This window comes from Drosophila suzukii, chromosome 3 (genome assembly GCF_043229965.1).
Source record: "Drosophila suzukii chromosome 3, CBGP_Dsuzu_IsoJpt1.0, whole genome shotgun sequence".
Lineage (NCBI taxonomy): Eukaryota > Metazoa > Arthropoda > Insecta > Diptera > Drosophilidae > Drosophila > Drosophila suzukii.
The window spans coordinates 88234794-88261249 of record NC_092082.1 but is presented as its reverse complement, the minus strand read 5'-3'; the positions used below and the strand labels follow the sequence as shown (position 1 = coordinate 88261249).

General features: G+C 44.0%; 4 protein-coding genes across 9 annotated transcripts in view; 2 read left to right on the top strand and 2 right to left on the bottom strand.

Moving 5' to 3' along the window:
* Nucleotides 1-667: 667 nt before the first annotated feature.
* On the top strand, nucleotides 668-18456 carry LOC108006790 (protein Cep78 homolog). Of its 4 annotated transcripts, none has more exons than XM_070996442.1 (10): nucleotides 668-714; nucleotides 9422-9510; nucleotides 11248-11312; nucleotides 15170-15500; nucleotides 15694-15884; nucleotides 15941-16117; nucleotides 16226-16400; nucleotides 16451-16913; nucleotides 16971-17394; nucleotides 17466-18456. In XM_070996442.1, the coding sequence occupies exons 4-10, from the start codon at nucleotides 15173-15175 to the stop codon at nucleotides 18141-18143; spliced, it is 2436 nt and encodes an 811-aa protein (XP_070852543.1). In that variant the 5' UTR covers nucleotides 668-714; nucleotides 9422-9510; nucleotides 11248-11312; nucleotides 15170-15172; the 3' UTR covers nucleotides 18144-18456. The 4 variants fall into 4 exon arrangements, with proteins under 4 accessions (XP_070852543.1, XP_065721677.2, XP_036674313.3 ...); XM_065865605.2 differs by having other exon boundaries at nucleotides 15162-15500; XM_036818418.3 differs by lacking the exon at nucleotides 11248-11312 and having other exon boundaries at nucleotides 672-714.
* Cad88C (cadherin 88C) lies at nucleotides 2390-14434 on the bottom strand. The gene is made up of 13 exons (XM_070996444.1): nucleotides 13909-14434; nucleotides 9407-9729; nucleotides 7674-8904; nucleotides 7417-7617; nucleotides 6549-7356; nucleotides 6077-6485; nucleotides 5352-6006; nucleotides 5115-5296; nucleotides 4642-5054; nucleotides 3508-4574; nucleotides 3047-3441; nucleotides 2829-2973; nucleotides 2390-2765 (listed from the first exon to the last, which is right to left on the bottom strand). The coding sequence occupies exons 2-13, from the start codon at nucleotides 9648-9650 to the stop codon at nucleotides 2567-2569; spliced, it is 5949 nt and encodes a 1982-aa protein (XP_070852545.1). The 5' UTR covers nucleotides 9651-9729; nucleotides 13909-14434; the 3' UTR covers nucleotides 2390-2566.
* Nucleotides 18457-18608: 152 nt separating the features above from the next.
* His4r (Histone H4 replacement) overlaps nucleotides 18609-26456 on the bottom strand; it is a 267260-nt gene continuing 259412 nt past the window's right edge. For 2 of the 3 annotated variants that reach the window (XM_070996443.1, XM_065865609.2), the window contains exons 2-3: nucleotides 18991-19203; nucleotides 18609-18921 (exon numbers count right to left, since the gene is read on the bottom strand). In XM_070996443.1, the coding sequence (XP_070852544.1) occupies nucleotides 18790-18921; nucleotides 18991-19170 (312 nt within the window). In that variant the 5' untranslated portion in view covers nucleotides 19171-19203 and the 3' untranslated portion in view covers nucleotides 18609-18789. Of the gene's footprint in view, nucleotides 18922-18990; nucleotides 19204-19422; nucleotides 19538-26456 lie in introns of those variants that run through there. The other variant, XM_017070340.4, reaches the window with a different exon arrangement.
* Nucleotides 19594-25379, top strand: put (activin A receptor type 2 punt). Its single transcript, XM_036819549.3, has 6 exons — nucleotides 19594-20034; nucleotides 21922-22098; nucleotides 22173-22349; nucleotides 23427-23572; nucleotides 23641-24456; nucleotides 24514-25379. Exons 1-6 carry the CDS (start codon nucleotides 19989-19991, stop codon nucleotides 24691-24693), a joined length of 1542 nt encoding a protein of 513 aa, XP_036675444.1. The 5' UTR covers nucleotides 19594-19988; the 3' UTR covers nucleotides 24694-25379.

The window sequence follows — 26456 nt, the reverse complement described above, 5'->3', positions numbered from 1 at the left end:
GGAAAATGGGGACGCGGATCTTGGCAGGCGGTGGCCAGACAATCAGAGCATTACATTCGTTAAACAACATAATTTTCTCCGTTTTCCCTTGACACATACTCCGAGTAACTCCCGAAAACAAAATACAAAAACGTCCGCAGAATCGCCGATTGAGAAACCCGCATAACCTGCCAAGGTTTCTTTCAGTGCGTTTCGTCGAGTTGCGGTCGAGCTTTTAAATTCAGAGGTTACCTTGAAAATTATTGTTTTCTATTTTGTGTTCCTTGCTCGACCACCAACCGAATCGAATCTAATCGGAGCGAGCCATCAGCACAGCGCAACTGAGCCAACTGACCAGATCTGGTCCGGATCCTTCCCGTTTTCAAAGGTGAGTGATGGTAGCAGTTCCCTCCTCTGTGGGTCGTATTCCTAAGACTATCATATCATATCTCAGCAGGCATTCCGTTTGCTCTCGTTTGTGATGCATGCAAATGCCTATCTGAGCTGCCGACTCCCCGATTAGACCATTTTTTTTGTACGTTTGTAAGCTGCCGTCTGTTTTGAGAGCGGCGCCACGGGGACATCTACGCGTGGTAAGTGGGCGCCATATACTCCTCTATCCTCCACTAACATGGGTTCCTTCGCTCCAGTTGTGCTGTATAAGTATATTTTTTATATCATCATATATCATCAGAAGACTATCCACTGTTTTCTATCTAAGGACCTGAGCCAAAGGTAAGTTTACTATTATCTATCCGATAAAGAAAGATCAAGTTTCTAGAAGCTCCATAGAAATTAAAAATTTTTATAGATACAAATCAGAATACATATGTATAATTTTTCGTCGCTTATTCAGACTGTCAAATAGGTAGATTTCATAATTTCAGACACCAGGCGAACATAAACGTTTAGCAGGTGGAGAAACGATCAGCTGATTCATTTAATTGAAGCTAATTGGAGATGCCCTCGTGACGGCTTACTTTTGGCACGGCCTATGCAAATGCATAGGATTTCACTTTTATTTCGTGCATATCGTGACAAGCTCGTGACACAGCCATAGTTGCTCATCTCTGATCTTCACTTTGCTTTAAACCAACGGTTGTTTCCCATGGTGATAGATTCCTATTGGTCAGTGGAGGAGGGGAAATATGGAAAGGGCCGCCATTTTGAAAATTAAGAGTTATTTAAGTTCACCTTCAGCTACCAGCTGCCACTTGCTAAGTTTTCTGTTTGCCTGGTGTCTGACAGTCATAAATCCAGCATTTTATTAGAAAATTGTTACGAATCCTTTGAATTTATTAAAGTAAATTAGTGATTTTTCAATTTCAAACACCAGGGGAACAGGAAAATTCATAGGTGGCAAACAATTAGTTTTTAAGGCCTATCTAGAGGTGTGCCACTTCAAAATATGTGAAGGCTTTGTTACCGATTAAGCGATTGCCCATCTCTAGTCTGCTTATACTCAACTAACGGTTGCCTTCCAGTAAGATAATGCTAGCGCCCAGCAGCCACCTGCTACGGATTATGTTGCCCTGGTGTCAAAGTGAAAAAGATTAGCCATTCAACTCGCAAGTTGATTTGATTAATTAAAAACAAGGGAGAACGCTATAGTCGAGTACCTCGACTATCAGATACCCGTTACTCAGCTAAATGGAGATATGCAAGCAGCAAAGCGAGATTAAAATGCGCCACCTACCGGCGGTATACAGATTTAAGCGTTATGGGCGTTAGAGTGGGCGTGGCAAATTTTTTTTTGGATCAATCGATAAATATTGACGAGACCAATACATTTCAGTTAAAATTTTTTATCTAGCATGAAAATTGTGGGCGTCACAGGTTTTTGCGGTTTGTGGGCGTTAAAGTGGGCGTGGCAAACTTTTTTTGGGTCAATCGATAGGTATTGACGAGACCAATACATTTCAGTTAAAATTTTTTATCTAGCATGAAAATTGTGGGCGTCACAGGGTTTTGCGGTTTGTGGGCGTTAAAGTGGGCGTGGCAAATTTTTTTTTGGGTCAATCGATAGGTATTGATGAGAACATTACATTTCAGTTAAAATTTTCTATCTAGCATCAAAACTGTAGGAGCCACAGTTTTGGGCGGTTTGTGGGCGTTAGAGTGGGCGTGTCAGTCTACTGAAACAAACTTGCGCTGCCTAAGAAGCTCAGGAATCTGCACGCCAAATCTCAATAGCCTAGCTCTCATAGTTTCCGAGATCTCAGCGTTCATCCGGACAGACAGACGGACAGACAGACAGACGGACATGGCTAGATCGACTCGGCTAGTGATCCTGATCAAGAATATATACACTTTATGGGGTCGGAAACGCTTCCTTCTGCCTGTTACATACTTTCCGACGAATCTAGTATACCCTTTTACTCTACGAGTAACGGGTATAATTAAACATATAAATGTCTGATAATTCTTGTTTAATTGATACAAGTTCCTTATTTTGTACGAGTTTGCATGCCGTAGGACATAGCAGGACTAAAACTGTAATTAGAGCTCCGATATATTTACATGGGTTGTACGAGCTTATCTTAATCTAGCCTAATCTAAGTACAATAAATAGTGCAGACTGTTTGTGCTATAATTCCGTGGTCTCCAGTTTTCGGGCCAGGATTTGAGCATTGTTGGTCAACTTGTCGATTTGGTTGTACAAATTAAAGTGTCGATTTAGATCATTGCTGTTGTTGAATAACTTCGCGGTTCCCTTGAGGGTTTCGTGCATATCCTGCGTAGCCACGGCCAGAAAGTTATCATCCAGTGAGTCGTGGCCACCAATACTAAGGAGGTTTAGATATTATAAATAGGAATATGTTAAGATTAGGTGATTTTTGATATCGCACCTGCCAGTCTCCTCTGATTTGAACCACTCGTTGTCGTAGCCCTTCAGCCAAATGGGATTTGACCCTTGGACGCTGTGCTTGTTGGTATTCGGCACACGAGTGGCGGGCTCCTGGGGATGTTGCAGGGACATCGAGGAGTGACCACCTTAAGGAGATTAGATTATTAAAATTATAATTAAAATATCATTTGCTAATCCCATGAAGTAAACGTTACTCACGGAATATATTGACTTTCGCAGCTCTCAGCTGCCTGCGGTACCCGTTCCTCTGCGAGGCACAAAGGGCAATGGTGACCACCAGCAAAGTGGCCAGGAATAGGTTGGTAAACACCAGCCACACGAATAATGGACCCCGGGTGGGTCCGGCAGTCAGGAGCTGAGCCTCCGCCGCCTGCGTGTCCAGCACATTAAGCTCCTTGAAAAGACCATCCAGGCTTTCGATGTGTGAGTCAATCAGCTTGAGCACCTCGGTTACATCATAAATGGAGTTGTCTTCGCGCTCGACTAGATGCATATACAGATCTGTTTTCGTTTTGTCCACCGAACCATCCTTGTTCTCATGGACCTTAATCTCATCTATGTTGACAATGGATTCAGTGATGTTTCCGAGGGTGCTAAGATGTTTTGAAAATTATATTATATTAGATGGTTACATTGCTTAAAGGCTTTGCTTTACTTACTCCCTGAAAGAGTCCACTCGGGATCGTAGTTCATCCGGCTGGAGTCTGAACACAAAGCGCACCTTCTGGTCCTCTCTCAACAAGTAGATAAACACATGGGCCACATCCTTCATTCCCGATGTGTCATTGGCCAAGACCACGAAATCGAAATATCCTTTCATACCCTTTTGCGGGTCAAAGTTCAGCTGTACTTCTCCCGTTTCCTGATCAAGTAGAAAAGGCGCTTTGCGCACATTCTCTAGTCCTTCGGAGAGGGTCTGACGGATATCACCAACCTGGTAATATCCAATCTTTCCGTTCTCCCCCTCATCTGCATCCGTGGCCTCCACGCGCATGAATTTCAAGCCGAAATCCGCATTTGTCGTTATTCCACCAGTAAAGATCTTGGAACGGAACCGCGGCGGATTATCATTGATATCCAGCACTCGCACCTTAACCTTCACCACAGTGCTATCGGATTCTGGGTGAGTAGGTGCTAGTCCGCCAGATTGATCCTCCTGACTGCTGTCATAGGTCTCATATGATGCCATCTCTCCATCCTCGGTTTCGTACTCGTTAGTTTCCGGCGATCTCAGTTGGCGGGAATGTTTAAAGCGATCATATCCAATCTGTCGATTATGCAAAAAGCCTTCCAATCTGTTGTTGATCTCGATACCCATACGACGACGTTTTCCACCACCAGTCAGAGAATCATTTCCACAGTTCTCAGTGGCCCGAACATAAAGCGTAAAATTCGCCACCACCTCGCGATCTAGTTCGCGATCAACAGTCAGTATGTGAGACTCGGGATCGAGGCGAAAATATCCCGCCTCATTTCCACTCACTATAAAGTAGCACACTTGACTTGGTGTATCATTCGGATCGTCCAGTTCCAACTGATCCTTGTCTATGGTGTCGGGTAGCTTTATTCTTTCCGACCCTGGATCCGAGTGCTCCGTGAAGTTTACGGATATTTCGTTAACAATAAATTGCGGTTCGTAATCGTTTACATTCCGCACATAGATGGTGAGGTCCAAGTCGGAACTAAGCGAGGTGGGTAATCCCTGATCGTAGGCTTCTATGCGGATCTGTATTTAAGAAAATATTAATAAAATATAAGTCATTTAAAAATTCCAAAATTTAGATTATACATGCCTCGTGAATCTTCTGCTTTTCACGATTCAGTGGCTCTCGTAGGAAGAGTTCGCCTGAGTTGGCGTTCACCTCAAACATCTTATAGCTCCCCAAGGGATCGGGTTTCAGGCGATATCTAACCAAAGCATTCTGGCCCATATCTGCATCACTGGCAAAAGCCTGGAGTATCAGAGTGCCGACAGTGGCATTTTCCGGAATCCGAACTGTTGTGTTATGTAGTGGTCTTACAAAAACCGGAGCGTGGTCGTTGAAATCCGATACGCAAATGTCCAGCGCGCTGTGCACAATATTTGCCGGAAGACCCATATCTCGGGTGGTTATCGTAATGCTATAGTTTCCAAACCTATTGCGCAGACACTTGCTGGCAAAGATCTGGGCATTCCAAGCGTCTAGCTGACGCAGTTCGAACATGCCTGAAAGTAAAGTGAAATCTAAGTACTTATAATTACTTGACTAACTAGTATTTAACTCACCATCTTTATTGCCCTGCGTGATGGCGAAATCCAGTCTTCCATTTGGGGTACTCGGATCATCAGCATCCTTACCCGCTATACTTGCAACTCGCTCATGTAGCTCATGATACTCGGTGATTAGGACACAACTGTCGGGCAGGCTAACCTCCGGAGGATTATCATTCTCATCCAGTAGGGAAATGCTACGATATAAGACTATGATAAAGGTAATCCATTAAAGAAGTTAAATTAACTTACAAGACCTGCTTAAAGGCATTCCGACTTTCTCCGGCCAGGAAACCGAATTGATAGTTGTCCCAGGCCTCGATCACGAGGTTGTAGGAGTCCTTCGACTCCCTATCCAGGCGATCGGCCACCGTTAGCACTCCAGTATCCGCATCAATGGTGAACTTTCCCTGCGAGCTGATGCGATCCATCAGGAAGGTGATCTTGCCAAAGTCACCCGAATCCGCATCCCCAGCCTGCAGAGTGGCCACTCTGGTTCCAGGAGGTGCATTCTCACTGATCGTATAGTTCTTGCTGCCACCCACAAAGTAGGGATTGTTATCGTTCTCATCCAGAACTGTTATATAAACATCAACCAGTGAGGATCTGGCTGGCACCCCGGAGTCCGTGGCTCTCACACTGAAGTTGAGCCACTGGTGCTGCTCATGATCAATCTTGCTGGCCACCACAATCTCCCCCGTCTGTGCATCCAGGTGCATCAGTGACCGATAGGTGGGATTCCCCTCCAGGGCATAGGTTATGGTACGATTCCTATCCACATCCGCGGCCAGCACATTCACAATCATGGCTCCATTTATGCTATTCTCTGTAATCGATTGCCGGTAGAAGGGCAGCCGGAACTTGGGGTTATTGTCATTTTCATCCAATACTTGGATGCTCAGGAAACCTAAAGGAAGATATAGTTATATCATTTAGAGGAATGAATGTGATTCTTCTGCCACGAGAGCAATACCTACCTTCAGCAATCTGTCTGCCTTTAGCTGCAGCCAGATCCTCCACCGTAACGGCCAGTTTAATGTGCTCCACCCTTTCGCGATCTAACAGTTTGATTATCTTGAGGCTTCCCTCGATGGGATCCACCTCGAAGGCGCCCAGAAAGTCGTACTCGCTGGCTTTTACCAACGCACCCTCCTCACTGCGACCTTCACAGTGTTCCGGGTTCAGTTTGTACCGCAGGATGGCCTTCTGGTCCAAGTCCGTTGCCCGGATACGATAGACCAGTGTGCCGACAAGAGTGTTCTCCACGATCTTCAAAGCAGGCATTTCAGTTAGAACAGGGGCCTTGTTATTCACATCCTGAATGCTGATGTTCACCGTACAAGTTGTCATAAGTTGGGAGTTGCCCAAGCCGCCATCTAGAGCAATCTATTTGAACAAAATTAATTATAATTATAAGGAATAACTTAAAGGAAACTATTGTAAACTCACCACCGACAGGGTATAAAGCGATCTCTTGCTGTCCGTAAGATCTGGATCTAGATTGGCTCCCTGAGCCACCGATATAACGCCCGTTTCCGAGTTTATGATAAACTTATCGCTGGCTCCAGTTTGTATGCGATAGACCACTGCATTGTTGGGCGAGGATCCATCTCGGTCTACGGCTGTTACCTGTAGAACCGAGCTCCCACCTGGCAGATCCTCGGGAATGGTTTTGGCGTAGAAACTGCGCTGGAATATGGGCGCGTTGTCATTCACATCCTGAACGTAAATTAGAACTGGGACCACTGTAGAGAGCATGGGAATTCCGGAATCGCGAGCTCGCACCAGGAGATCGATCTCCCGGATGCTCGAAGATCCTCCCGCCTGGGAATCACTCCGACTGCCACTGCTCCGTTCGACCAACTCCTCGAAATCGAATCGATGCACCGGACGGAGCAGGCCACTCTGCGGATCTATGGTGAAGTTCGAGCGGTACATGCCCTCCACAATTTCGTAGGTCACCTGGCTATTCTCCGTGCCATTGAGATCCGCATCTCTGGCCTCCAATTGCAAGGGGGTCTCAAACTCGGCCTGGTTCTCCAACAACTTGGTCTCGTATTGTCGCTGGGGAAAAGTTGGAGCATTATCATTCACATCCAGAATGTCCACGATAATTTGGGCCGTATTTCTGTTGCCCTGACCAGCGCTATCGATGGCTTCCACGGTGAGATAGTGCCGGGATATTATCTCACGATCGAAGGCTGTGCCACCTGCTTGCTTGATAGTTATGACTCCGGTTATAGGGTTCAGATTGAGTCTAAAAAGGAAAGTAAAGAGTATTACTAGTTGGATATTAAGGTTTCTTACAAGTGCTTACAAGTGTGCTATGCCTCCTCTGAGGTTGGTGTATCGTATACCTATAGTTCCGTAATCCCCCGAATCCACATCTACCGCCTGTACTTGGGTTATATTCGTGTCCTGTTCACTGTTCTCCAACACACTGGCATTATAGATCGTCTGACTGAACTCCGGGAAGTTGTCGTTTTGATCTCTTATAAAAATCTGCACATGAGCGGAACTATAAAAAATATAAATGTTAGAATGCCTGTAATCTAATAAGATGTAAGAACCCACCTCCATCGACTGGGCTCGTCAACCTCCCTCGCAAATATGGTAAAATTGACCTCGGTGAACTGTTCAAAATCGAGTGACTTTGAGTTCTTCACCCGCAGCATAAAGTTGGCCTCATTAACAGCCAACTCAGGTACAATCTCGAACAGGTCGTTGGGCGGATCCAGAAACAAGCGAAAGGTGCCATTGTTGCCCTCATCGTGATCGAAAACCACATTTTGTACTTCCTCGTCGATGAAATTAAGCGGGGTGTTGGTCTGGGCATTCTCATTTACCTCACAACGATATACAGTTTCTCCAAAAGTGGGTATCTCATCGTTCACATCGCTCACTATAATCGTAACTTCAGTCCGAACTGTTGTGGGTGCCATTTGGGTATTCGATTTGGACAACTCGGTGGCTGAAATCCGTAAGATGTGGGCACCATTCACCTGATCACTCTGCTCCTCTCGATCCAATTCAGTGAGCGTGTGAACTACTCCCGTGTGCGGATCTATGTCGAATAAATCATTGGCCTCCAGGGAATATGCTATGGGGTTATTGATCCCACGATCTCCATCAATGGCCCGAACTCTCAGAACTTTTGTGCCCACAGGAGCATCTTCGGCGATTCGCGCCACTGCTTGAACTTCTACGAATTCCGGGGGCTGATCCTCCAGATCCTTAACCTTCACCAGTATGGCAGCAGTACCAGTGTTTATGGGTCCCTGATTCGCACGATCGATGGCCAAAACCCTCAGCTGATACAGACTCTTCCTTTCGTAGTCCAACTCCTTCTGCAACCTCAATATGCCTTTACCCTGATGGGTGGCTATGCTGAACACATCGTTATCTCCATCCAGTTCTTGCAGATAGTACACAACCTGGCCATAGGCGCCCTCATCCGCATCCGTAGCCTCCAGCGTGCTAACCACCCCCGGAGCACTGCCCTCTGGTATTTCGATGGCATTTTGGTAGGGCAGGAAGCTGGGAACATTATCGTTTATGTCCTCAACCAGGAGCAAAAAGCTCTGCGTCACATAGTTGTGATCGCTGTAATGACTGTCGGTCAGTGTTAGCACTATGGAATACTCGTCCTGCAGCTCGCGATCGAGTTCCTTGGCCAAAAAGATCTTAGCCTCGTTGCCACCCGTGTTCTCTATCCGGATGATCTCGCTATCATGCGAGTTGCGCTTGCCAAAGGTCAGCGGATCGTTGTCCGGATCGTAGCCCTTTAGCGTGTATATCAGCGTTCCTTAAAAGAAGGAAAAATATTCTATTAATATATATTTAGAAATAAATAAAATACAGTCGGTATTCTACATGCATCGTTCATATAAGTAGGAAATAAATTGTATACTATTAAACGCAAGTTATTTTAAATGATAAGGTCGAAAAGATAAAAATATTAAGAATGTGATAAGCAAACAATTTTAGAACATTCAAGATAAAGATGCTTGATATCTGATCGTTAAAATAAGATCTAGATCACATTTGGCACTTATCGCAGATCTCTAAATTTTTAAAACATGACACACTGCCATTTTTATATCAGCTTGCATTTTTGTATCTAAAGTTGCACATTTAAGTTTGGAGATGATTTTCGTTTCTTTTGTTATATGATGATATATGGTTATGATAGGATCATTTAACTTACTTCTGGCAGTAGTATGCCATATTTTTAGGACCTTATTACAAATTCTTAAAATTGTATTCCTATTTCGACATGAAAAATATAAAATTGTAACTTTACTTACCCACTTTCGTTTCAGGACTCTCCTTAAGACGCAGTACAATCTCTGACTGCCCGTCGATAGCGAAGCGCGGCGGGCGATTTGAGGCCACCAAGCTGATTAGTGCGGTGAGTATTATGACTTGGATGTGGATGGGGCTTACATAACTAGGGGATTTTCGCTGCCTTGGTCCTTTTAAGCGAACCTTCTTGTAGTCCATGCTGCCAATGCCATGGCCACTCGACTGCGACTGTGGTTCGTTGTACATTCTTTTAGATTGTGGGGTTACTGGTTAGAGACACTAGCTCATGACAGGTAAACTCGGGCGGTGGCGACGCCGATGACACCTAGAAAATAGACAGAGTGTTACGAAAGAGGCGAGCCAAGTGTTAACCCATTTTCCCCACACATATGTCGCACGTTTTATGGTCTGTGATCTATGACCCGCTGCCAGTTTCGCTCGAGAAGGTAACTCAAAGTGGGGAATTCTACAAGAGAAGTTCTGTGCCCGTTCTGCCATTGCAACATGTCCAAAAAAAATATAAAAGCGAACTCAATTAGGTCGTGCATTAAGAAATCTGAATGGAACTGGACTCGCAGTCTGCGTGTCTACAGGTGTTCTATATGTCCGTATGTTCTGCGTGAGAATTGGCCAGCGGATCTGTTTTTTTTGCGAAAGTTTTATGCTCAAAACTGAAATTAATTAAGCGTCAGCTCTTTATTGGCTTTCAGTTTACTTTAATGCTGGCTCAGCGCCAGCCTGGAATTCCGCTAAAGAAATTTTATGGGTTTTGCGGCTGCTTTAGTTTTTAGTTGTTATTTTGTACGAGGTTTAACGACCGGAACGTTTTCTAAACTGCCCGGCAATTATTACTACTTTGGCTTATTCATGTGCCAGATTTGTCTCATTGCAAATTTCGAACAAATTGCGGATAAGTTCTCGCTCAAGTGGAGTGAAAATTGAAAGTTTTTCTTAAGAGAGAGATATAAAGATGATGGGAACATGATAATAATAATGATGTTGCCACACTCCACACGAGGAGACTCGTGATAAACCCTTCTTCATCATTTCACAGGGGCTGCGTGTGAAATATATCTATATACATATATATTTTTTAGAGGTAGAGCGATGACTGCATCTGTCAGTTGGAGTTGGAGATGCATTATGCATTATTAAGACCATTGTTTGCGAGTTCAACTCGGTTAGGCGCATTTGCAATCGGAGCAGGAGATCCGCGAGATTTGCCAAGTGTGTGGTTCATTGATTTCGCAATTGCTTGGCTATTTCTTAATGGCCTGCCATCGTAAATGCCTCCGACGACGGTAATTGATTTGTGTATCTCTGGGATAGGTGATTACAAAGCTCTGTGGCAAGTTGCATCAACCTCTTTATCGCGGGAAAATCAGGCAGCAAGGTCGTTTAGAGAGTCGCCTTAACTGATCACGGTTAAGTGATTCAAAAGTAATCACAATCCGCGCCTGATTTCGCTTTCAACACGCGCCGCATGCAACATTTTCCGAGGTACGAGTACGACTACGACTACGAGTATCTGTATCTGCGGCATCTTCTGCTTTTGGGCGGCCGATTCTCTCCATCTCCATCCGTGGATAATTATCCATGCATCCGTGGCCAGCAAGTTTGTGTAACGACGGCAATTGGGTTGTTTGGTCAGTTGGACGATTCAGGGTTTTGGGGATGGGTAGGGGGATGCTGATGCTCCGCTGGCCAGGCAATTTCATGCTGCACTGCCTCGGTCCAGCCGAATCGGGGTTATCAAAGCTGTCGATGGTTTTGGGTGCGGGGGAGATCTATATCGGTACCGGGTATTAAAATATATATTGTTTATGCCATTGTGTACTTGCAGATATATATTGTTTATGTGTGTTTCGTAACCGTTTCAAACGTATTGGAGACTTGGAGTAAATATATGTGAGTATCAATCATACGGCCTGTAGCCCATTAACCTTTAGGAACCAAAATCCAAGGCCTTTTTGAAATTGTTTAAAATCTTTAGGTGCTTAAATAAGGTTCTTAAGGAGTAGGACAAAAGATACGTACTAAAGAATCGTATATCTTTGTAATTAATTAGGCCAATATAATACATTAAAAGAAAACTAAATGAATATGCTGCTCAAAGCTTAACCATGCATTTTATTTAGCCTAATTTCTGGGCTATCACTTTACCCCAAATGAGACCATTCAAAATCGTATTTAGTTTAATTAACCTTATTAGTGGAAGACACACTTCCACTTTATGGCTGCCAATTTTCCACACAGCTAAAACCCACTGAATTAAGCCAAATTAATAAGTTACGCCTCCCCGGCGAGATCGGCAAAATCAGTCGGGGGTCTTCCATTTCTGACATTTCCCCCGGTTTTACGTAAGTGGAAAGTAGCTGAGGAGTCGCCGAAAAGTCAAACAAAACACTTCACCCAACCACCATGACGACGGTGCCTTTCAGCAAGTTCAGATAGGTATATCTGCGACCTGGAGATACACCTATGTGGATCTCAATCCCTATCCGAATCCGAGCGAACTTCGGTGCTAATGACTCTGCTCGCAGGGTTCACGCTTGGCCAAGTTCTGACCTCGTCCGAGTGGGCCAAAAGTGAAATCCTTCACGAAAAGTGTCCAAAGTGCGCGGTGTATCCAATGGCCACCGTCGCCAATCTTGTGGCTTTTGGGCCAAAGCTAACCGCAAAAAAAAAAATACAAAACTGGCGGCTTTAAGGTAATCGCCTCCGAAATGGAAATCCCAATAAACAATTTTGATTTGTCTGCCGCTGCGACAAGTTCCCCGATCTCTTTCTCCGCCCCATACCATCCCCAGTCATCGCCGGTTCATGACTTTCCAAGCCAGGCAGGGGCTCACTTAATTATATTAAATATGTTAAGCCCGGCTGAGAGCGGCAGTCACATATGCACACTCAGAAAAATATTAGCCATAGAGTCGAAAAATTGAATGTTATAGAATGTAACATGTTTTAGGAGAGTTAGGAAACCAGCTAACAATAGCTTTTAACAAGGATCTTTTGTAATATCCGAGTATTTTAAATGTAAAAGTACTAGCCCTACTTTCAAAAAATTCCAGTAAACATCGAAAAAAAACTAAGTAAAATTTAAAACCCAAAAAAAACATGTTATAAAATAAATATATATATATAATAAAAATATATATAATAAATATATAATATTTACGGGTTTTGTTTTAAAAGCCAATATCATGTATCCTCTTTAGAGGGTTATTTTTTAACGTTGATCAAAAAACTTATTGGTTATAAAACTATAAAGACAGGTACTAATTTCTTTTCTACCCAGATTTCTTGCTATCTTTCCACTACAAAACCTGGTCAATCTTATCCATTTCCAATCTAAATATTTCTCCGAGTGCCACGCTGCAGATTGAGATTGGTGCGGATCGTGTTGTGACCAATGTTGCCTCCAGTTTCCGGCCCGCGAGCAAACAATCGGGCCCCTGGCGTTCCGAGTACTCCAATTTGAACACTTCCTCCCCCGTATTAGGGCCCTTTTGTCATGCCCATCGATTCCGATATGTACATATATACCTGGTATATATGTGCGGGTCTCGCCGACAGTCAAGTTCAACGCCAGCAGCCAACAATTGTTTGCTGGCTGACAAACAAAAGGAGCTTTGGGAGGGCAGGGGAGCTGGCTCCGTTGCGGTGGCTTGGTTTTTGACTCATAGCCCGGGTTCAAGCGACGCCCGCATCCGTCTCACTTTTCGAGCCAAGCTCTGGATCTTGGCTTAGATGTTTTGGCTGGTGTCGTGAGCAATTTGTCCGTTACACTCCGGCTCCTTTTCTGGCTCGGCTCGATTTTTGCACTTTTCTATTTGTAAATCTGCTTTGCAAGTATTTCTTCATTTCGTGTAATTAAACAATCTATTTGGCTGGCTGGTCTTGGAAGAGCAGCCAAGTCCTTGACACAAACTCTGACCTCACTAGCAGTAATGCAAGAAGAGAAGTTGGCCAACCCTTCGAGGTTGAACTTCAGGCATCCCTGCACCGAGTGAAACACCTAGGTGCGAATTAACTACTCAAGATAAATGGCAATTTTCATAAGTTCCTAAAAATATTAAATACATAACATCCATAAATTATTTAAACATTTTTATGAAAATAATATATTGGGTTCCTAATTCTTACTTTCAAATCTTTGAAACATTTTTTGAAAATAATAATATAGGGTTGCCTAAGTTTTCATATATATAAATAGTTCATAGATATGTGGGGTTTTATTTTGGGATCACACAAGTGGCAAGTAGTTCTATGAAATTCTAATCTATAGATGATGTTTTGTTTCACTTATTAAATCACTCCTTATAAAAAAGTGAAGACTTCTATAAAATATTATCTTCTGATATCCTAGAGTCCTTTTTTTTCCGGTGTAGTTCTTAATACCTTCACCCCTAACAACTCCACGCAAGAAGCCTCCTAACTATCCCCCTCATTTATAACCTGCCACATGCCAGGACATAGATGCAAACCGGTTCCGCTTACTTACCCCCTACAAAAAAGATATTCCTTGAGTCCGAGTATCCTTTTTTGGGGTACTCCACACTTTGAGGATAATTATATGAAGCCAACCAACACTTGCAGTGTCACACTCGAGTGTCTTTCAACAACTACCAGAGAACTGACAAATTTCGTGGCTGACACATTTTTTGAAAAGGCTTCGACGTCACTGGTAATTAGGCATAAGTCAAGAACCCCGCAGAACACACATATGGAGTACACGATGAAACCGCATAAAATAAACGTGTCGCACGCTTCGAAATTGGGCAATGCACGAACCGGAACTCGAATTTAAAGAGTGGTAAGGGGCCTTGAAACTTGGATGGTGGTCAGATCACTTAATAACAACGGAACGGGCCGTAGAACACGAAGTCTACCAAGTTCTTGGCTGAATGAATAAAATAGCGACTAAAGCTATTTGCACTTTCGAAACCCGAAAATCGTTAAGTGTTTTCCGCGAAAACGTTTTTTGGACGAAGTGTTTACCACAACAGCCGCTCGACGACTGACGTTGAGTTTGGAAAACAAGCTAACGAGACTTCATAGCTCTACTCGAATCGAGTTGTCGCTAAAAGCCATGGCAACCCTAGTGGGGAGAGAAAGATATAGCCGGGTTGGAAAAAAAGAGAGACTGCAGGCACGCGAGTAATTAGCCAACCGTAAATTCCACCGGTAAGTGGGCGGCGGGCGAGCTTTGTTTGTTTACAATTTGCAAGCTTGTTACTGGATCGTAACTCTGCGCTCGCTGAAAGTCTGGGGGAGCTTTGACAACGGTGGTCAGTGGAGACCGGAAGTGCGTAGGCTTATGCAATTTTGAAGGTTACAGCTAGTCTAAACAAAAGAGCTATTCACCAAATGAATACCAATTTTGTATAATCATAATTGTAATAAGTTATTCCCTACTCTCATTTAGTGAGCTTCCTTGAAAATATCTCTAGAATACCTGTTAAGTGATGGCAAAATATCGGATATATTCTAAAACTATTATAAAATAGATATTATAATATAGCCATGAACTTTACATAACCTTTCAAATATTTTAACTACTGGTTAGTGAAAAATATGATTGTTAGGATATCATTTGAAATTATTTGGGGTCACTTTGATTTCTGAATACATTTTTCGAACTGTTTTACTTCTATATAACCAATTGGCTCTAAACAAATAGTTTCCTAGCCTACAAGTACTAAGCATTAAATATGTTGTTTCGTCGCCTACAAGTTAAACCACATTAATCCCTGGTTCCTTAGAACATGTCCATAAGTCAAGTGACGATGATGCGTAAAGGCAACTCCGGTGAGCTGACGCGAAAGGGCAACACCGTGGTGGTGTCGCTTCCACCGCTGGTAAAGAAGTCCAGCAAGAGCCGCTCGTTTCACTTCCGCTATCTGGAGCTGTGCCGGGCCAAGAATCTGACGCCTGTGCCGGACATACGGAGCAAGTCGAATGCGACCACCACTCTCCTGGAGCTGTGTGGCGACAAGCTTGCGGTCAGCGATTGGCAGCTCCTGACCGAGGCACTTCACTATGACCTGGTGCTCCAGCAGCTGGTGGTGCGACTGCGCCGAACATATCCACAAAGTAAGTGATTTTAAATAGGGGAGGTCTTTATAAAGATTAAAAAATGTCTTTGACGGTGCGCTCTTCGGAAAAAGAGTGACATCTTATAGAAACAGTCATTCTAACCGCAGGGTAGTTAATCGTATAACTTCTAGAACTACAGGAAATCAATGATCATAGAACGAAAAACTGACCTTTTTGATTTTCCCGGCAGCCAACATCGATCCCATAGACACCGAGAAGCGGGCACGACTCTTTCGCCAACGACCGGTGATCTATACGCGCTTCATCTTTAACAGCCTGGTTCAGGCGATTGCCAACTGCGTTTCAAGCAACAAAAACCTTAGCGTTCTGAAGCTGGAGGGATTGCCTTTACAGGATGGCTATATCGAGACCATTGCCAAGGTAAGATGTGAGTTAATCCCGATCGAGAGCATCCCTTGAAGAACCTCCATCCACAGTCACTGGCCGACAACGAATGCCTCGAAACAGTGAGTTTTCGGAAGTCCAACATTGGTGATAAGGGCTGCGAGGTGGTCTGCAACACAGCCAAATACTTGAATCGCATAGAGGTCTTCGATCTCTCTGAATGCGGACTCACATCCAAGGGAGCCGAACATGTGGCCGATATGCTCAAGGTAAGATGGTCCATAAATAGGTATAACTTTCATTTGACCCCTTGTCCCTAAAGAATAATAAACACTAAATTATTTTGTAATTTGACCCACCTTTTCCCGTTTTTTCAGATGCAAAAGATCACTAGATTCTCGGAGGGATGGGAGAAGTCGCTGCGCTACCGCAGTGTGGATGTGAACACGATTGGTGGACTACGCACTGTCCTGCTGGCGGACAATCCTGCGATCGGCGACGACGGCATTCGGTGGATCACTGAGGTCCTAAAAGAGGACGCCTGGATTAAAAGTAAGTAGTGTACGAGTAGTGCTATTCCATACCCTTCAAATACCCCACAGAAATCGACATGGAGGGCTGCGGCCTGACGGACATTGGGGCCAATTTGATCCTCGATTGCCTGGAGCTGAACACAGCCATCACGGAGTTCAATGTGCGAAACAACGAGGGCATCAGCAAGTTCCTGCAGCGCAACATCCGTGACCATCTGGGCGGACCACCCGAGGAGAAACAGGAGCCGGAGTACGACCTGAGTTGCGTCAACGGGCTGCAGAGTCTGCCCAAGAACAAGAAGGTCACCGTGTCCCAGCTGCTCGCCCACACCAAGGCATTGGAGGAGCAGCTCTCCTTCGAGCGGACGTTGCGCAAGAAGGCCGAGAAGCTGAACGAGAAACTAAGCCACCAGCTGATGCGATCCGATTCCAACCACATGGTCCAGGAGAAGGTCATGCAGGGAGGATCCCAGACGAACGTTTCCAGGGAATATGTGGTGCGAAATGAGGTCATGCCTGAAGTCGTCAAGAAGTGAGTTTAACTAGCTCTTTAGCAGCTCTCCATTTGTTATTTTCCTCTGTTTTTCAGTTCGCAGAGCTATCGACAATCTCACTTCAACCGGCTGGTCAACAGTGCTGTCACCAGCCCGGAGGTCACGCCCCGCAGCGAGATAGCCACTTTGCGCAAGGAACAGCAGTTGCTACAGCAATCCTCACCCATGCAGATCAAGCATCCTTCCATGGAGCAGCAGCTGAGGAGTCTACGCGAAGTGCAAGAACAGGAGGAAGAGGATGAAGTGGAGGAGCTGGCGGAGGCCAGCCTTTCGGAGTCGGAACCAATAAACGAGGAGGAGCAGCAGCAGCAATACCAGCAGCAAATGCACGTTCAACGCAAACAGCTCCAGGTGCGCAAGGTGCGCAGCGAGATAAAGTATGTGGAGAACAATCCCAAGGAGGACAAGAACAAGAATCGCGAGTCCAAGTCGGATCACGAGTTTGCAAACGAGCACGATGTAAGTATCCTTTCGTTTTTTTAGTTGAAAGTGAAAGCTTTCTACCTTGACATTAATATTTCCTTTCCCAGTTCAAGCTGAATCCTGCTGTGCAGTTTGAGACAGACATTGGCGATAGTTCCATGATGAATCCCGGCCAACGTTATGAGGGCGAAGGCGGCGACACGGGCTATGGCTACAACTACAATTACGAGCAGGAGCAACCAGTGAAGCGGGGCTACGAGAAGGGCTACGTGGTTGGCGTGGGCGACGGATCCCACCGAAGGCAGAAACCCTCTAACCTGGTCGAGGCTTTGTCCCAGAAACGCGGCGGCGGCGGCGGAGGCTCTGGCGACGGTCATGTGGCGCAGTTTGTCAGCTGCCTGGAGCGCAAAGCGAACGCTGGCAAGCCGGCGAAAAAACGCCTTAAACCCCGGCCTGAAGATAGTCATCAGGTGCCACTCAACGAAATGCAAATGGAGTCGTACATGTCCAGCTACGAAGAGATCTCCTCCACCGATGCCACGCTGGAGAACTCCGACTATGAGGCCGAAACCACGGACTCCACGTTGCGGGGCAGTTCCAAATACTCCTCCATGCAGGTCATTGTGCGGCACAAGCACTCCGAATCTTTGTCGCTGGCGGACGAGTCCGGTGGCGGTGGCGGAGATGGTGATGCAGGTGGTGGCGATGCGCCAGATGAAGAAGGAAAACTCATCTCTCCGCGTGAATTTTATCTGCAGCTCAAGAAGCAGGAGCAAAGCTTCTAGGAGCCAGGACTTTAGGTTTCCCTTTTCAAAATCCAAGCAGCCATTCGTAGTAGGAGCAGGGACACCTCTGCCAGCTCCTTCGAGGAGCAGTACCACCATAAACCAGCCAACTCGATTCGATGGGATCCCCACTGGGAGAGCTAAATTTCCAGTCGTACTCCCGGACAGTACCAGTACAAAATGGAACCTCCCCCTCTTTGCAAGTGTCCTGCCTTCTGCGAATACAAGCTGCGCAAAAAATGTACAAAAATATAAATTGGTCTTACTGATTGCCATTAAAGGTTTACCATTTGTGTGCTCACTACGTAAAATATTTAATTTTTGTTTCTGTTCTAAATGTGGCAACTTGGCTGTCGAAATGGTTATTACTCTTTATTGCGATATCAATGCCACCTACAGGTTATGGTTTGATTTCATTAACCTCTAGGTATCTTTTAACCGCCAAAGACATTAAGGATTCCCATCTTTTGTGCTCTCTACGCGATATCTTTTGATTTATTTAGTCCGTATATTTGTGGAATTATTGAATATGCGTCTGATTAAGTTTATGGTGAATACTACTGATTAAGATTCAATTGGATCAAGTAATTTGAATGTAGTTAAGTTAACCCATGGTTAGTGATTAAGTAGAGGCATGGGCGGACGCTTAGCCGCCAAAACCGTAGAGGGTGCGTCCCTGGCGCTTGAGGGCGTAGACCACGTCCATGGCGGTCACGGTTTTGCGCTTGGCGTGCTCGGTGTAGGTGACAGCGTCACGAATCACGTTCTCAAGGAATACCTGTGAATTATCGCCGGGATTACAACTGGTTTTTCTTTGTTCTCAGAACCCCTCCCCCTCAGGACATACCTTGAGCACACCGCGAGTTTCCTCGTAAATCAGGCCAGAGATACGCTTCACACCGCCGCGACGGGCCAAACGGCGAATAGCGGGCTTGGTGATACCCTGGATGTTATCACGGAGCACCTTGCGATGACGCTTGGCGCCACCCTTTCCCAATCCTTTGCCTCCCTTTCCGCGTCCAGTCATTTTTCACTCGATTGAATTGCTTTGTAAAATTGGCTGAGGAAAAAAGAGAAGACGCAATTAACGGTGAAGCGACGCCATGTTTGCAGGGGCGAAAGTAGCAGGCAATTTGCAAGATAAAAACTCTGTTTAAAGGGTATGCATCCAATGGAAAACAGAGTTTATACCTGTTTTATTAGATTTCCAATAACAATCTTGTTTTTTAATGTTTATTTTCCTATTATTTACTTAATTTTTTTCAGCAGCAACACTCACCTTAAGAAAAATCCAGAATTGTTTGTCAGTGTGGACAGGTGCCACTCACCTGGAAATACCTTCTATAAAATACTAGTATTTAGTATTTTTGGTTAACCAGCCCTGGTTGTTAATCGAAGTTATCGACAGTTGACCATCGCTATCGCCGCCCCGCTGCGACAAAAAAAGAACCCAAAGTCGTGCTCGCTTGAAAAAAAAGCTTGGAAAACAGGACGCAGACCTGTGAAAATCGGAAAAGTGAAGCTCGCAACTAAATAACCCTTAGCCCTTGTGGCCTACGATCGAATCGCGGTGAAAAGTCGAGGAAAAACCGCGGAAAATGCGCATGCAAACGGCGTGTGGCCAGCAAAATCGCTGCAGTAGCACCGCACACAAACTCGGCCACCCACACATACACACCTAATATACACGAAAATAAGTGCGAGGAGAGGAGAAGACAACAGGAACTCTGTGCCAAAATAAAACCAATATACTCCACCAGTAGCCCTAAAAAAATCTGAATAATCGCATTACGTATACGCAGCGCGAGTGCTGGTAAACAAGTTGGCCCTGTTGCGATAACAATAATGTCCAAATACGATCTGCTTTATCTAACGGCGCAGCTATTGCTGGGTATGTACATATGCATATACATATGTATTGCACTGCGGGTGTGTGGGTGCACACTTATTGGCGCCTTAATTCCCCGTCGCCATTATTGATAATACTATATTTTGTCATTACTTCCCGACACTGCCTTGTAATTTTATATTTTTTATACTTTCCACTTGCACTTCCCCTCGTGCGTGATTTCCAACAGCCTTCAGCGTAGCATTTCTACCTTATTAATATCACATGGCGCTTAAAACTGATATGAGGCGTATTCGTTTGGTGATAACCCAGTTTTTTCCATTCTAATCTAGTTATGTATCTACAAGATACTCAGTTTAAAAATCAATGAAATTAGTATTAAACTATTTTAGTAGAGTAGTAAGATTTAGTTTTATATCATAGCAAAAGATTTTCTAGAAATCAACCTTTCAAATATCCCAAAAGTGATACTATATCTATAAATTATATATGTATTTACAAGATACTTAATTTAGAAAACAATGAAATTATTAAACTTTTAAGAGAGTACTAAAATAAGTAGTAAGATCATTACTACAAAAGGTTTTTAAAGATCCCAAAAATGTTTCTTATAAACAAGTCAGCATTTATATACCAAAATCATAATGGGTATTAATCGATCGGATATCCAATTCCCAGTCTTGATCCATGTGTGTGTACGCAGAGCATTTCTTTGAATGGATTTTGCTGCATTAGGAACTTGTTGTATGACAGGTTCTGGTTTTTCCTCCCTTTCACTCCTCCCCCTCTCTTGCTCTCTCTCCCGCCTTATCCATATCCCTCTCTCTCTCTGTGGCGCAGTGGGCTCCCTTCCCTGTTGCTGTTGTTGTTGTTTCTGCTGCTGCTGTTTCCTTTTTCCCCACAAGCGCCACTTTAAACCCATCCCTTTCTGTGTGCATAATGTGCCTGCTTATGTATCTACTTTACTATAAAGCATGCACGCTTACGAACATACACACTCGTACATCTGGCGATCCGATTACCCAAAGGACAGTGGGGCAAAAAGTACAGCTAAGGATCGAAAAATGTTTAAGATAGAACTAATAGATCTTACTAAAATATCTTGACATTGTGGAATACTATTGGAAAGTTAATGTTTTGTTGTTAAACAAAAAATTACTAGCTATAACGCTGTTAATAATGAGAGATATACATATGTCTTCAGAATTCATCAGTTAAAATCTGTATCAAATCCTTGATTAACAATCTACTTAATATATATTCTGCTTAATAGTACCATAGATTAACTCAAGTACAAATTATTATATTGAACCACAAGAATTCTCATTTCCAGATAGCCTTATCAACGCAATTTGCATTTTATTAAGTGTCCCAATCTCGGACCCTCAAATTATGGAATTGTTGTCTAGGAATTTTTTTAGAATAGTGCTAATTAATGTTGAGACCATTTAAATTAGTCAAATTTGTTGTGACTGTCGTTAAATTAGAACCTCTGACGCGATTATAGCTAAGGAAGTGACCCAGATGACTCATTGACATATAATCAGGCCCACTGTGCACTGCATATCCGTGCATTGGGGCCATGCCCACTCAAAGGCTGGTGTGTGGCCAGTGGGGCTAATTCCGTGCCCAAATGGGGTGGCTTTCAATGGCATAGGCCCCAGTTTAGGACCTGACTCCTGCTGTTGGGCATGCGATATGTGTACAAAGGATAGCGCCCACAAAGAGCTCGCGCAGCGGCCCTCCCTTTAAAACCCCATTTCCCAAATGTACTCGGCTTTATTTGCCCACCCCACGAGCACTTCTAACCAATAATTCCATTAGCTTTGATCTTTCACCTGGTTTGTGCCAAGGCGTACTCATTGTGTTTTATATGTTTTAAAATTGTTAAACTAAACAAATCCTAATAAACTATATTTATAATTTTAGGCTGCTGCCTGATTGGCATCAACGGATCCATCCTGCCAACTGAAATAGAATGTGAGCACTTTGACGAGAAGATGTGCAACACAACCCAGCCATGTGAAACACGGATCGAGAGATGCAAGTTGGAGGCGGATAAGTTTCCCAGCTGCTATGTCCTCTGGTCGGTCAGCGAGACAACGGGTGAGCCTGGCGAAGAATTAGCCTTGTTTTCAGGCATACTGATTGATTTGGGTACTCTCTTTTCCTACCCCAAGGCGTCCTGAGAATCAAGATGAAGGGCTGCTTCACGGACATGCACGAATGCAATCAAACGGAGTGCGTGACCAGCGCCGAACCACGGCAGGGAAACATCAACTTCTGTTGCTGCAAGGGATCGCGCTGCAACTCCAACCAGAAGTATATTAGAAGCACCACGGAGGCAACCACACAAGGTGGGTTCAGTTACGGATTCGGATTTGGATTCATATTGCTGCTGCGGGGATTTGTCTTTGGAGTGTTTACCCCAATTTTGTTATTTTTCCGTTTGCATATATTTTTTGTTTGTTTTTTGCCTCGTTTTTTATTGCATCTTCAAGTTGCAAAAGAGAGGAGGCGTACGCTTCGCCTACCAAATCCCTCTCCTGCCATCCGAGGCAACGTTTTTCGTGTTAACGAACTCTCGACGCGAAGTGGCACCCGCTCCCCCATCACTCGCTCCATCCCCAGGCCCCATCAACCCCCTTTTGGAGCCGCATGTGTTGCAATTTCTGCCCTCCTGTGCACGTTCGCTGGTTCGTTTTTATTTTTATAGTAAGGTACCCCAACTGGTTCGGGTATATTGCGTTCGCTTATGGGGGTGTAGCAGCAAGATGTAGTTGTTTCCGTGATTAGTTAGTACTAGAGTCGAGTTTCAACGATAATGTAGATCAGTTATTCTACTTGATTACGGCAATATTATATTTTTTGGTTACCCATTTAGTGATAGGTATACGGTTCCTTACTAGGCTTACTAACCCCATGTGTACAATCTTGTTAAGTCTCAACAACATACTTATCAGGTATAAACGACTTTAATTACATTAATTTTTATCAATGGTTTTAATCTCTATTACAAACCGCATTTTTTTCAAAACTCACTCAAAGACATATAACATATCTAATACCAGGTATCTCAGAGTCGGTTGAATGTCCTTTTGCATTTCTTCTTGCTTTTATTTTGGGATGTTGCTGCTGCCTTTGACTTCGGAGCCCTGTGCTGCCAGGGCGTCTTTTGTGCCCCGCTCTTTGTTGTTTTGTTCTTGGGCCTAGCTCGCTTTTATCTCGAAACAAAATGAGGGGAAAAAGAGATGCGAAATTGGGGGCGAACTTTCGTTTTTTGGTTTTCGTTTTGCCTTTCATAGCAACCCCACCAGCAGCTGCAGGTGCATGCCGCCACTCGAGATGTTGTTCACCTGTGGCCAGGCCAGGGCAGGCATCGTTTAAAGCCCTCTTTAATGTTCGCTCCCGTGTGTGTCCTTGTATCGTTGCAGTGCCCAAGGAGAAGACGCAGGACGGCAGCAATTTGATATATATCTACATCGGCACCTCCGTCTTCAGCGTGCTCATGGTCATAGTTGGCATGGGCCTGCTTCTCTACCGACGCCGCAAGCAGGCGCATTTCAACGAGATACCCACGGTGAATATTCCCTTTGTGTTTTTTTTTTTTAAATACAAATTTTAATTATGCCAAATTCAACCCTACAGCACGAGGCTGAGATCACCAATTCGTCGCCGTTGCTGAGCAACCGTCCCATTCAACTGCTGGAGCAGAAGGCCAGTGGCAGATTCGGTGATGTGTGGCAGGCCAAGCTCCACGGCCAGGATGTGGCCGTTAAGATCTTCCGCATGCAGGAGAAGGAGTCGTGGACCACGGAGCATGATATCTACAAGTTGCCCCGCATGCGTCACCCCAACATCCTGGAGTTTCTGGGCGTGGAGAAGCACATGGACAAGCCGGAGTACTGGCTGATATCCACTTACCAGCACAACGGATCGCTGTGCGACTACCTGAAGTCGCACACTATCACCTGGCCAGAGCTGTGTCGCATTGCCGAGTCTATGGCCAATGGATTGGCCCATCTGCACGAGGAGATCCCTGGCTCGAAAACAGAAGGGCTTAAGCCCTCGATAGCTCACCGAGATTTTAAATCCAAGAATGTGCTGCTCAAGAGCGATTTGACGGCCTGTATAGCTGACTTTGGCCTGGCCATGATCTTCCAGCCGGGCAAGTCCTGTGGCGACACACACGGCCAAGTGGGCACCCGTCGTTATATGGCCCCTGAAGTGCTCGAGGGTGCGATAAACTTCAACAGAGACGCCTTCTTGCGCATAGATGTGTACGCCTGCGGCCTGGTCCTCTGGGAGATGGTGTCTCGGTGTGACTTTGCCGGCCCTGTCGGCGAGTTCCAGCTGCCGTTCGAGGCGGAACTGGGCCAGAGGCCTACGCTAGATGAAGTTCAGGAGAGTGTGGTAATGAAGAAGCTGCGCCCTCGCTTGCTGAGCTCCTGGCGCGCACATCCCGTACGTCCTATAAGCTAAACAAATTGAATGGCTTATAATATTCTTGTTTTGTCTCAGGGTCTTAATGTGTTTTGCGACACCATGGAGGAGTGCTGGGATCACGACGCCGAGGCCCGTCTCAGCTCGTCGTGCGTGATGGAACGCTTTGCGCAGCTCAACAAGTATCCCTCGGCTCAGATGCTGATCAAGAACCACACCAACATTGACGACGCCAAGGAGTCGACGAACTGCTTATAGAAGCGGTACTAAGCCACAGACAAGCGATAGGAGCTGTGGCTTAAAAGTAATTCAGTCGAAGCCTCTTGCCTAGCAGCGGATAGTTTGATAAGCTAGCGCGGTCGTGTGACGTTTCACTTGTAGTTTAATAGTTTGTAGTACCATTATCAGCAGCTATAGCTCAAAATTTAGTAGGGTGGGTCGATTTATTAAAAAGAAGTCGTTCGGTGGTCCGTTGAAAGCTTACTAAGGGAATGTAACACGTTTCTTTAGATCAATGTTGCATCGATTTTTAGATTAGAAATTGACCCAATCTGAACAAAGAGCATTAGATGTGGTGCTATGTGCATAAATGTGTAGCTACTCATCCGACATTGACTTCATTGACTGATAACCATAAACTGATAAATATAAACCAAGCATATAACGTACAATTCGTTTGCCCTCAGACAGTAGTTTGTGTGCAAAAGTAATCTGTTGGACATTATTGTCAAGCCTTTTTAACTATAATTTTATTTGTGCGTTATCGAATGCCTCCATATAGTAATAGTTATACTTACTCGATAAGAATTAAGGTATTTCAATATAATTTGAATAATTTTAGTTATAATTTTACTTTGTAGTCGTAACGTTTTTATTTCGCACACAAGCGTGCATGTGTTTCAATGTTGTATTTTGAATAAAAAATACTTTTAACTCCATCCTAACCATATGATTTTATATTATTTTGTAATTGATTTTAATTTTTTATTTCCAAACCTAGTGCCAATGACCCTCAGAAATCACTTAGCCATGATAAACGTGTAATTATATAATTGTATTCTAACTCTACTGGACAGTACAAGCAACACCTGAAGTTTTCAAAAGAAAGTTTCTTTTTAACGAGAACCTAACTTAAGCGCATATACAGTATAAAATATGAACTATACTCTTTATATACACACCACACACACGCATAGCAGGTTTAAATGAAGCACACGCTGCGACTCATTGTCAGCATTAAATCTAAAAATCAAATTGAATATTTAACCCGAGGGGACAGCACACACTGCAAGAAACTTAGATCTAAAAACCATGAGTAAGTATGTTAAATATTGTTAAAAATATAGTAAGTCTTATCATGTTAGCACAGGTGCAACTGATTAGCCGCGGAAAATGTATCTTGATTTATAGGTAATTTAAGAGAGTCTTGGCAATATGTATTTTCTTTCGAGTTACTTGAAACTTTTTTGCGCAGCATCAGTTCTCATCAATGTCTAAGCATCTGAAATATTTCTGGATTGTCACTTAAGATATCAACTAAACACAATACACAAAACAAACAAAGCTTCATTACCTGATTTTTTTGAGCAACTTACAACAAAAATAGTTTATTACGCAAAAACAAAACGAAAACAACAAAGTAATCTTAATAATAGAACGAATTTTGTTATGCTGTATTTAATTTGTATAATTTCCATTGGTGCTGAAAGTTTATTACGACGAAAACGATGATAATGATGATAATAAGAAACGAATTCAAAAACAAACAGTATTTAAAGAGCGAAGAAAATATGAAATATTTAATCAAAGTAGTTTGTTACATATCATATTGCTACATGTGGAAGTGGAAGATAATATACATAGCTCATTTCGAAACAATTGCAGAGAAATTTTTTATAACATTATACAAGGCAATAACAAGCCAACAGCAATTTTGGTATATTTTTTATGCATTTCATAGGTAAAACAAAATCGAGTTTATGAGCAGTAAATTTATAAAAATCTTTTTAAAACACCCCATT